The sequence below is a fragment of the Chionomys nivalis genome, chromosome 1 (genome assembly GCF_950005125.1).
Source record: "Chionomys nivalis chromosome 1, mChiNiv1.1, whole genome shotgun sequence".
NCBI lineage: Eukaryota > Metazoa > Chordata > Mammalia > Rodentia > Cricetidae > Chionomys > Chionomys nivalis.
In genome coordinates, this window is record NC_080086.1 from 148,672,267 (window position 1) to 148,684,853 (window position 12,587).

The 12,587-nt window shown below is 45.7% G+C and overlaps 1 protein-coding gene across 1 annotated transcript; it reads left to right on the top strand.

Moving 5' to 3' along the window:
- Nucleotides 1-6,452: 6,452 nt before the first annotated feature.
- Nucleotides 6,453-7,336, top strand: LOC130886222 (GTPase IMAP family member 7-like). The gene has a single exon (XM_057788217.1). The coding sequence runs from the start codon at nucleotides 6,461-6,463 to the stop codon at nucleotides 7,334-7,336; it is 876 nt and encodes a 291-aa protein (XP_057644200.1). The 5' UTR covers nucleotides 6,453-6,460.
- Nucleotides 7,337-12,587: the final 5,251 nt, after the last annotated feature.

The window sequence follows — 12,587 nt, forward strand, 5'->3', positions numbered from 1 at the left end:
AGACCAGGCTGGCCTCAAACTCAGAGACCCACCTGTTCTGCCTCTGGAGTGCTGGGATTAAAGGTGAGGGACACCTCTATTCAGTGTCATTAGAATTTTGATGGGGATTATATTTTTGTAGATTTCTTTGAACAATGCTGCAGTTTTTACAGTGTTAACTCTGTCAACCTGTGTGCACGGGAGAGCGTTCCATCTTCATCAAGCTCTCTGACAGCTGGAGGGACACCAACCCACTTGGGCATGTGGCTCCGATAGGCCTGTCCTTCCTTCTTCCTGTTCCCTCTGCTTTGCTGAAAACCATTAGATCACATTCCTGAAGCCAGCCACCAGGTCTAGTCCCTTATTCGAATATCCTCTGAGGCTACACCAAGGTCCACTATCAAGTACTAACGTCCAACAACCAAAACACCCCCTTGGCTCACCCAATTAACATGCCCAATCAAAATTGAACACCTCATCCTAACATAGGGGTTCTCCCTTTGCCTTTATAAATGGTCATTTTCTATGTGCTGCGTAGTCTCCCCTCTGTCCAGAGGCAGCCCTTTGTCCCCCAGAACAAATATCCCCGCCCCTTCCCACCCCTGCCCCTTCTCCCTCGTCCCCTCCTTTTCCACCACATCCAAGTCCATTCTAACACAGACCCCTCCCCTTTTCTCCTCTTAAAAAATGAACCTGCAAGGTCATTTGCTGCTGTTTCCTGCCTGAGTCCGAGAGCAGTCACTTTAATTCTCTTCCCTGCTTAATAAAGGATCTCTGGGAAAACAGGTGTTTGGTGCTATTTGTACCTAATCCAGGCTCCTAGAGGAAGCCCCCTCTGTGCGCGCATGTGCCCTCACACACAGGGCTTGGGAATCTCCTTCAACACCTTCACTGTCTTAAATTATTTTTGGTGAGGTCTTTCACCTCTCTGTTCAAGGATCCAATTTAACCTGGTTGTGTTTATTCCATTTTTGTTTGCTTGTTTGTTTCTGGCTGCAGTGGACGGGACTCTTGGCCGACATCTTTCTTACAGGTCTGTGTTACAGCGCAGAAGACCGGCTGAGATCTCTGTGTTGGTTCTGCGTCCTTGCTGGAATTGTTTCAGTTTCTTAAGCATTTCGTGACTTCTCTTCACTAATGATGGGAGAACTGCTATCAAGTTGCTTAGCAAGAAAAGTGCCTACTCATAAAAAGATCTTGATCAACATTTTATATTAGGCTGTGATCCCTTTATGCAGGTCAGCAGAAGCTAAACAATGAAATACACCAACTGCTTTGATTCAGCAATGGCAGGCTCACTGATGGACACACACACACACACACCACACACACACACATATACATACACGCTACACATACATACACCACACACACACCACATACCATACACACACACCACACATACACACACTACACACATACACACACTACAAACACACACATACCACACACATACACACACATACACACCACACATACACACACCATACACACACACCACATACCACACACACACACACACCATACATACACACTACACACACATACCACATACACATACACACACATCACACACATACCACACATACACACACTGCACACACACATATACCACACATACACACCACACACACTCACACACACACCACACATACACACCACACACACCACACATACACACATACTACACACACACACTCACACACATGGATATACTAGCTAAATATCAGCACAATTCTTTAACTGAATAGCCCTTCATTGCTAGGCAAGAATGCTAAGGTAATTAAATGTTAGGACATCTACAAGTAAGATTCATGGTGGATGGTCAACCAAAAGAAATGCAGTCTGAGCATCTATTTAGATGCTTCTAAGGCTTGGCTATGGTTTAAATGTCTCCCAGAGGTTTATTCATTGGAAGTTTGGTCCTTGGAGTGAAGATGTTAACAGGTAATGGTACATTTAAGAGACAAAGCCGACTATGGATCCTGCAGTCCACAGTAATGACCTGCCAGGCAATGTGTGCCTTCCCATGTGAAAGCGGCATGACTCTTATCAGGACCGCCAAACGCTTTCTCCTTGGGTTTGAGCCCCACTCCATATGAGAGATCCTATGCCAGGTGTTGTTTACCTGGCCAGGAACTGTGGCACACAAGGTCACAGGCCTTGGGGAAGCTTTCTACTACCGTTTTCCTAAATGGTCCTGTTGCCCAGCTGTCTCTAAATACTCATGTTTATATATCTCAGCCTCAGTCAGAGAAGTTTCTATTTTCCGTGACAACAGTTAGTGTGTGCATTCATTGCTGGTCATCAAGAATGAGTGATAATGGAATTTGTGGCCCTAAATGGAAGAACTACATCGTCTCTTCCAAGGTTCATGGAATGAGGCAGAAAGAATATAAATACCAGAGGATGGGGGAAAAGGGCTTTTGGACATTATATGGCCTTTGTACTCATGAATTCACTGCACAGAACAAGAACAAGGCTGTGCTCATCAAAATTTCATCCCCACCTCTCTCTGAAGAACTAATGGTGGTAAGAGACGGCTAGAAAAGAGGGTACCATTTTCTTCAGTGGTATAGCAATGATAAGTTGCCAAAGCTCCTTAAAATAACCCATGCTCATGCAAGCAACTCTAACCAAACTGTGTAACACACAGCAGGAAGATGTGTAAGTAGAGGGGGCTTGGAGAAAGTAGAAGGGCTGTGATTAGTGCAAGAAGACCCAGAGAGTCAGTTCATCGGAGCTTGGGAGCTTAGGTGCAACTCTGGCCCTGTCTCAAACGGGCACTAAAGGCAGTGCCTTTCTGTCTCCATGCTGACCAATCATTGATTAGGAGCTACCAGAGCGTGAAGGACGACCTTTCAGGAGGTTACTGCTCAGGTCAGAGTGAACCTCAAGTGTGGCTAGGGCTGGTGGGCACTCATCTGCGCCCTGTCAGTTGTTAGCAGTCCTCTCGGTTTGGAGATCAGGGTCACACTTCTGCAAAGAGCAGCATGCAGTCCTGCAGCAGACGATAAAGTGTCCTAGGCTGCCTGTGGACCCCTGAATGGGGTCTTCAGAGCCAACGCCATCAAACATAATCACTGGCTGTGACTCGATATCACAGCAAGTACAAAAGGAAGAGATTCACCTAGCCCTAAGCTGAAGGTTCAACCACAGCACAGAGCTGTTTCCTCTGTTCTTCAGACTGAAACCTGTTGCCCTGGCCCCACCCCTCCAGCTTCTACGCTCAGGGCTTGCAGGACTGCAGCAGGAGTGACCGTGTAGCCAGCTTCCTTGAGGACGCGTGGGAACTCAACGGTCCTGCAGGAGAAGGTGAGCCGTGGGATGGAGGACACAGAGCATGTGGGACAGGGACTGGGTGTGATGGCCATGGTGCAGCCCAGGCACTCAGTGCATGAGGTTGAGAGACCCTGGAAGGATACTGAGACTGCCTAGTATGCGGTTCATCATCTCATGACTAACAAGAAAGACTTGCTTGATAGGAGGCTTCTACCCAAGTCATTAGATGCGGTTGCCTGAAAACCCATCACTTTTCCTTAAGATGTCACTGCTGCCCCTGAGGCAGATCTTCAGAACTAGGAGGCAGGTCACCAAGTGTGAATGTGCCCTAACTCCCTTCAATTGCCCACATCAAATCTCAGTGCACCAATGACTGTCAGAGGGACATCAAAGTGGGCAAGATTGAAATCCTGTTGCTGACTCCACATCTGGATCCACCTTGTGCTTCTCAGGAAAGATGCCATGACCCTGAAAGTATGGGGACTCGGGTGGATGTTGTGAGCTCTGGAACAGGACAGGCTGTGCTGAAGGACCCATGTGCCTGTAGTTCTGACTAAGCCTGTGAGCTGCAGTGTTTGCTGTCTGGGTCCTCTTTCATGATGCTGGGAATCTAACAAAGGGCCATGCACACGCTGGGCCAATGCCGTGTCGCTGAACTATGGTTTCTGCCCTTCGCAAATTTTCTTCATACAAATAGCCTTACACAGCAAGTGCCTCAATCTTGAGTGGTGGTCACAGCACTGCAGGCGACCTTTACAGAACTTGCCCCGTGGAGTCCAGAGCCAGCCTGATGGGTTGGTTGCACAGTCCCTTTACAAGTGGAGAGAACTGCATCTCAAAGGGTTTAGGGATTCTCCAGAGTGGTCTAGGCCCTGCTCTCTCTCTCTCTGTAGTCTTCTAGGGACTTTCTCCATTCACTTCTGAGCTTCAGGTTCTCGGGGTATTCCTAGAAACATTTTAGAAAGTTTTGAGATGAGTGTTTCTGTCTCCTAAGCTTGGCTTGTTAATATGAAAAAAAAACCACGAGAGATGGGTGGCCCTCACCTGGCATCCCTAGGGTAGACTTGTGCACAGCTCCTCTTTCTAGAGGGAGGGCTGTTCTCGCCCCTCTTGTTCCTGGTGGCACATCTGATGTGATGCCCACCAGCCTTTATAATCATGGCCTGAGAAAGAAATTGCTTAGGGCCTGGTTATAAGAAAGTTTAATGGAGTCAGAGGGTCTTGGCCTTCAGCACCTGCCCTGGACAATGTGAGTATGGGACCCTAGGGCAGGTGTTGGGCATGTTGGAACAATAGTTTCTTACCTACAGAACCAGGAAAGAAACTGATTCCCCATGCAGACTCCCACGAAGTGTGCACATGGGTGGAAGCAGTGCACAGTGAACTGTACTTGGAGAATGCACACACACCCATAGCTCTTCACTAGAGAGAATACTACACACAGAGAAGGTGAGGTGCCCATTTCCCCACCTCTGGGTCCTGGGCAGTTGCTCTGTGACGTCCCAAGGGACTTAGCACATCCTCTGTGTGCGTGTGAGTTAGTCCACCAGTCTCCTAGTCAGGGCAAATGGGATCATTCTTTGCTCTACCTTTTATAGCTATCACTCCCACCAGCGAGGTTCTGCACACTTCTGTCTGTGTTGTTCTCAGTGTGTCCTTGGGTACATCCTCAGATTTGATATTGTGGTACCCTGGGCAAATCCTTCAGTGATGGCCTTTCACAGAGCTGTGTGGCTTGGCTTTCCCGTCTGCTGTCTGACAGTTTCTGCCCTCCCCACACTGTACCAATGGAATGTGCTGCTGTACGTCCAGACTTCTGCTAAATGTAGGGATGAGAAATATATGCTGGACTTACCCCTTGTCTAGGGACCTTCCGCTAAGTGGTGGACCTTAGATACCAAGACCGGATCTCTTGATGGGCTTGTTTTCACTGCTCCGGCTTAGCAGGCAGAATCAGGAAAGACACCCAGGTATCCCGCCAGCTTCTTGTCTTGCCATCTACACTCTTTGTATGTGCATGTGTGTTTAATTCTTTGAGAATTTCGTATTTGAGTACTGTATTTATATAATTTCTAGCGCTCAGGGTTGACTTTAACTTTTGCACTTTTTAATGATATCGTTATTCATTATATTTGTAAATCATTTAGGCATTTGTTCAATGATACTTTTTATATGCTGATCCATAAACCTGCAAGGAACAGAATGCTGGGTACAGCCTGATATGTGATAGAGTATTGATCTGCAGCTTTCCAGTGGATAGTGAAACTGTCTCTCTGTTTCTTGTTCTCTCTATTGGAGTTGTCTAATTCTTCAAATACTTAGGGAAAGTGAGGTGAAAACATCTGGACTTGAGTAGAAAAGATTTTCCCCACTAACTTGCTAGTTTGGGGACTCAGTGGATGAGACAGAGACAAAGAGAGAGAAGGATAAACATATGGGAAGCTTGCATCAGCCCACATTTCCTACAATGTCCTTCAATGTGAATTCGGGCTGTGAGTTATGGCAATAACTTCCTCTTTTCAAGTCCAGGCAAAGCCCCACTTTGCCATAAGGTTCCATGTTTATAAATTCCATGGGAGTCTAGCTTGCTAATATTCTATTAGGATTTGGCAACGATAATTGTATGTGAGATTTACTTGCATTTTTCCTCAATCATTGTCAGCTTTTACCTGTGAGTTTCCTTTGCCTCCCAGAAAGCATGTGGGAAGCTCTTTCCTTCCCTGGGTTCTGGAGAGTAGAATAGCATTGAAATTCTCCAGTCACCCAAGGCTCAATATCGCTAATAAAATTGTTTTGAGGCACTATGGGAAGCTGAGCATTTTGATGAAGGAGGCTAAGAAGTAATTTGCAATGTCTTTCATGGTTCCCTGGACTCTCTCACTGTCTGCATCCACGTGGTTCAAACCTGAACGGGCATATTTCTGCACAGTTACACTTGTGATTTAAAATCCAGACATTAGCGTCTCTGTCTTCTCCTTAGAGTGGGATGGTTACCTACAGTCCCGAGCTAGTCGACTCCAAACATTTTGTGTTGCTAACCCCACAGGTATCTGCTATTGCCCCTGAGTATGAGAACCTTTGCAGATGGGAAAGGTCGAAAGGTTGGAAGGGTCAGTGTGGCTTCCAGTTTATCTAAACCACTTTCTTCCCTTTGACATGTGCTCAAGACCCCTGGAGTCCAGAACCTTCTGAGAAGATCATGGCTGAGCCCAGTGACAACTCTCTGAGGATTGTTCTGGTAGGGAAGACAGGGAGTGGGAAAAGCGCCACAGCAAACACTATCCTGGGGCAAAGGAAATTCGATTCTAGAATTGCACCCCATGCTGTCACTAAGACCTGTCAGAAAGCGTCCCGCAAGTGGAAGGAGCGAGAACTCCTGCTTGTTGACACCCCAGGGCTCTTTGACACCAAGGTCAAGCTGGAAGCCACCTGCATTGAAATCAGCAAGTGTGTCCTCCAGTCCTGCCCTGGGCCTCACGCCATCATCCTGGTACTGCGGCTGGGTCGCTACACGGAGGAAGAGCAAGAAACTGTCATTAGGATCAAGGCTATCTTTGGGGAGGCAGCCATGCAGTACATGGTTGTCTTGTTCACCCGCAAAGACGAGCTGGAGGACCAGAGCCTAAAGGACTTCCTAGAAAGTTCAGATACAAACCTAAAAAGCATCATCAAGGAGTGTGGTGACCGCTGCCTGGCCATCAACAACAGAGCAGGGAAGGCTGAGCAGGAAACGCAGGTGCAGGAGCTGGTGGAGCTGGTCGAAGCCATGGTGCAGAGCAATGGCGGCGTCTGCTTCTCTGATGCCATCTACAAGGATGCAGAGCAAAGGCTGGAGAGCCAAGTAGCGCTCCTGAGGCGACTTTACACTGAGCAAAAACGGAATGAAGTTAGAATAGTAGAGGAAGAGTGCGCTCTCGGGAAACTCACTGCTCAGGAGAAAGAGGAAATGGTACAGGCGATTAGGGGAAAATACGACCAAAAGATAAGACAGGAAGCAGAGAATAACATACTCAGCCAGATTGTTGAAGGAATTAAGAAAATTCTTTTGAAAGTGTGGCATATTTTTCGTAAGTAGTATGTGTGTTTTTTTCATTTCTTCTAAGCATTTCTTCATCTCCCTCCCTCCCATCCTCCCTGCTGTCCCATTCCTACAGCCACCAGCAAACTTCAGAGATAGCAGAACCAGGAATTCACTGAGCCAGAGTGAAGACTCAGTGTCAGGCTCCCAGACCGGGTGGCACACTCTGCACGCAGCTCCCTGTGCCAGCCTTGCCTTCCCCACTCTGATGGACTGAAATGCCTCTGCAGACATGACCCGAAATATACACTGCTCCCTATGCCAGCCTGCCCTCCCTGCTCTGATGAGCTGAAATGCCTCTGCAGCCATGACCCGAAATAAACACCACTCCTTTAAGCTGCTTTTGTGAGATGTTTATCATACGAACAGAAAAGCCAAAATATAGTCCTTTATCAGTTTGTAATTCTGATTTTATTGTTAAAGGAGAATCTATGGTGTTAGGACAGTACAGACACATTTGTTCTGAATTTCAGAATCAAATTCTTAACCACTCTGACCACCACACATCACTGTCTCCCCTAGGAATCATCTCCATGCTTTCTTTTGTAATTCTTCGGACTCACTCACCCAGGGTTGGTTAATCTTAACTCCGTAGAGCTTCTGTCCCCACAGGAAATGAGTTACTGACACACAGAGCGTAGTTTGGGGTTGGTTCACAAGGGTAAGGAGAGAGGAGAAAGCATCTCCCCACACTTGCTGTGAGAAACTGTCGTGGACCTCATGTCTGAGGGTCAATGCTCAAGTGAATACCACATCCCACTTGACTAGAGGGTGTTAGGTGCCCACTGCTCTGTGAATTTGGGCTTTTGGTCTTCCTCAAGGGATGGCACAGTTTTGTCTTTCAATATTTGCTCAGTTTCTGTGTCCTTTGTGAAGATTGATTAGAATATGAAAACAAGGCCATCAGTAATTGTTGATGAAACACAAGAATAGAATTACACACTTTCCAAAGAAACAATTATCTCCCAAGTGTTTTTATTTTGGAGTGTTCTCTTTGAGCCCTGCATCTTAAGTAGGTGGTATGCAAGCCCAGGCTCTTAGTGTTAGGCGTGCAGATCTCATCTCTTTTGCATGGTGCTGTGTATCCAGGAGTAACAGGCCCTGGGTCATCTCAGCAGGATGGCCATCAGTGCCCACCATTTAGGGACTTGAGTCCCTGAAGCCTCGGTCAGTTCGGCTTCATTTTACTCAGCTGCTTTGAGTTTTCTCGCAGTCCCGACCCGAGCTTTATTTTTGTTTTGTCTGTCGTCGTTCATGGAAAATGTTTACTCAGGAACTTGAGGCCAGTGAGTGACTGGGATTTTTGCCCCCTGCTCACACAGAAAAGGACAGTTCTCTGCCATCAATGAGGACTTTGTAACTACCATCTTACGGTTTTCTTCACACATCGAACCGGAAACAGTTACTTTTCACATGTGGCCAACCACCTAACCATAGAGTTCATTGTACAATGTAGTTGAACTCAGGAAGGATAAGAAGTCAAAACAGAAGGGGCTTCTACAGCATGTTTGGGAAGGAAGCGGTGGTTGTTGATGAGCTTCTGAACGGAGGAAAGAGCAGGCAAGAAGCCCCTGAACATCCTCAGAGGTCTCAGCTAAGGCTCCTTTGCTCACTTGGACCACAATCATCTGTTTGCACGCACTGAGGAGGTGGGTGAAGAAGCCGAGAAGTGGAGGAGCGTCCCAGTAAGGGGATCAGAAACCAGTTTCTGTGAAGCACAGTGAGGGGAAGGGATGTGACGAACCCTGAGGTGATTTTTTATTTTCCATAAGAAAAATGTCAGGACCTGTCTGACCGAACCCAGCTCCATGTCTGCCATCCACCTGTAGATCTCGCTGCCCTTCGACTCCTTTGACGACCTGAGAGTGGCTTGCTGCCACTTCTCTTGGGCTACGCTCTGCTTCTTCCTAGAAACACATCTAATCCCTTCCTACTCACTGTTAACTCTTCAGCTTCATTGCAAACAGCATCATCTCTTCTTAGAAGTGTTTTCACTGCAACCACCATCAGTGCAGCCCCTGTAACCCCCAGCGCACCCCAGAATTCTTCCTAATAACATTCACCGTGGTGAAGTCTCTTCAGTGGTACGCCTAGCCGAGAAAGTCAGAGGGGGGTTGTGATAAGAAAGTCTTCCTTTCTGAAAAGACGGCAGCAGAATCCCTCCAGGGTGGAGGAACAGTCAGAAAAGTACCACGGTTGAGATATCTAGACATGAAATAAAGTCTATGCTTTCCTAAAACAGGTTCAGACGCAACTAAGGTGATCAAAGAGAGAGGAACTGGGGACGGGAGAGATGGCTCAGCTGCTAAAAACACTTGATGTTCTTGTGAAGGACCTAGGTTCAATTCCTAGCACCCACATGGCAGCTCACAACCATTTATAACTCGAGTTCTGGGGATCTGATGCCCTTTTCCGGCCTCCATGGGTACTGTATGCGTGCGGAGCACAAATATACAGGCAAAACAGCAAACACATAACAATAATAAACTGAATTTTTAAAAAATAGAGAATTGCTCTATACTAGTAGACAAGATCACTTATTAATGCCATTGCCAAACACTAAATAAACTAACAACCAACAGAATCTGGCAGAATCTTAAACAATTGAGATGTCTTACGGGGGCAAACAAGATTCAATATTTGAAAATATTTCCATATAACTTAAAGCATTCCAGAGCCGTGAAGTAGTGCAGACTGGCCACCTCCTCAGCTGCCAGCAGTAGTTAAAGAGGCCAAAACCCTGATAAACCGTCCCTCCTGCTGCAGCAAAGTTTTCCATCTCAACCACAGCTGCCATCTTGTTTATTAAGAAACACTGATGTCATGCCATGGGCACCAGGAAGACGATACAGAGGCTTCTGTCACAGCCACTGTTAATGTTCTTCTAGATACTAGTTATAATAAGCTAACAGTGGAAGAACTTAGAAGTCTGTTTTCTAAATTCAAGAGGACAAGACAAGCTGTCCACCATTTGAGCCAAAAGTGCACCTCTACAAACCAACATCAAAATAACCAACCATGCAACTGAGAAATTGTCAGAAAATGAAAAAGATGGATATCAATAGACATTGTTCTGAGCATGTTGAAACTACTCACTACTTCCACGCTGAACAATCTGTATGAAAATCACAATGAAAAATTTCACCTATTATATCGTTAAAGATAAAATGGTGAGCAGATGACTGCCTTGAGTTTTAGTAACGTTTCTTTTACATAAGTGGGTGCTTTTATATTAGGGGCATAGATATTCAGGATTGAGACTTCATCCTGGTGAATTGTTCCTGTTATGAGTAAAAAATGTCCATCTCCATCTCTTTTGATTGATTTTAGTTTGAAGTCAACTTTCTTAGAAATTAGTATGGCCACACCTGCTTGTTTCTTAGGTCCGTTTGCTTGATAAACCTTTTCCCAGCCCTTTACTCTGAGTAGATGTCTGTCTTTGTGGTTGAGGTGTGTTTCTTGTAAGCAACAGAATGTTGGATCCTGTTTTCGTATCCAATCTCTTAGCCTGTGCCTCTTTATAGGTGAGTTGAGTCCATTGATATTAAGTGATATTAATGACCAGTGGTTGTTAACTCCGGTCATTTTTCCTTTCTTTCTTTCTTTCTTTTGGTAGTAGAGTTTGTGTGTTTCCCTTCTTCAAGTTGTGCTGGTGAAGGGTCATTAGATGTCTGAGTTATTGTGGGCATTGTTGGACTCCTTGATTTGTGATTTTCCTTCAATTACTTTCTGAAGGGCTGGATTTGTGGCTACATATTGTTTAAATTTGTTTTTATCCTGGAAAATTTTGTTTTCTCCATTTATAGTGAACGAAAGCTTGGCTGGGTATAGTAGTCTGGGCTTGCATCCATGGTCTCGTAGTTTCTGCAGTATATCTATCCAGGACCTTCTGGCTTTCATGGTTTCCATAGAGAAATCAGGTGTAAGTCTGATAGGTTTACCTTTATAGGTAACTTGACCTTTTTCCTTTGCAGCTCTTAATATTCTTTCTTTATTCTGTATGTTTTGTGTTTTGATTATTATATGACGAGGAGATGTTTTTTTTTGATCCAGTCGATTTGGTGTTCTGTATGCTTCTTGGACCTTCAAAGGAATATCTTTCTTAAGGTTGGGAAAGTTTTCTTCTATAATTTTATTAAATATATTTTCTGGACCATTGAGCTGTAGATCTTCTCCTTCTTCTATCCCTATTATTCTTAGGTTTGGTCTTTTTATTGTGTCCCAGATTTCCTGAATGTTTTGTGATGAGAATTTGTTGGTTAGACTCTAGAGGGGTTCACAGGTGTCCAGGAATATGTCCCCAGCTGGTACCTTGGGCAACTAAGGAGAGGGAACCTGAAATGACCCTATCCTATACTGATGAATATCTTGCATATCACCTTAGAACCTTCATCTGGCGATGGATCGAGGTAGAGACAGATTCTCAATTTGGAGCAACGGTCTGAGCTCTTAAGGTCCAAATGAGGAGCAGAAGGAGGGAGAACAAGAGCAAAAAATCAGGACCACGAGGGATGCACCCACCCACTGTGACAGTGGAACTGATTTATTAGGAGCCCACCAAGGCCAGCTGGTCTGGGACTGAATAAGCATGGGTTGATTCCGGACTCTCTGAGCATGGCGGTCAATGAAGACTGATGAGAAGCCAAGGACAATGGCACTAGGTTTCAATCCTAATACATGAACTGGCTTTGTGGGAGCTTAGCCTGTTTAGAAGCTCACCTTCCTGGACGTAGATAGAAGACCGTCGTCTTCCCGCAGGGCAGAGAATTTGGACTGCTCTTCAGTATCGAGAGGGAGGGGGAATGGTGTGGGGGGAGGAGAAGAGGAGTGGGGATAGGGGGAGGGGAGTGGGGGGAGGGGGCAATATTTGGGAGGAGGGGAGGGAAATGGGAAACGGGGAGCAGGTGGAAATTTTAATTAAAAAAGAATAAAAAATAAATAAAAGAAAAAAAAATGGTGAGCAGAGATCTGAGAGGAGCTGACATCAGCAAGAGCCCTGAGCTGCACTTTGCTAACGTTTTTATTGTAAGCAGTGCAGCAATGCTTATCACACTTGTCAGCCTGCATCAGTTGTTACCTGGTTCTCCCTGAAGAAGTCGATTTAGGCAGCTGTGTCTCCTGTTCCTCCATTGAAAGTCACTCTAAAATCTGAGGACACACAATACCTTTATTAATTCATGGTGTTCTGTGTCAGGAGTGCTAGCAAAGCCCAAAATGTACAACTGAGTTCTGCTGGGGCTCAGCTAGA

Excerpts from the sequence above, each read along its gene's own strand:
- LOC130886222 (XM_057788217.1), top strand. The coding sequence starts at position 6,461 with ATGGCTGAGCCCAGTGACAACTCTCTGAGGATTGTTCTGGTAGGGAAG.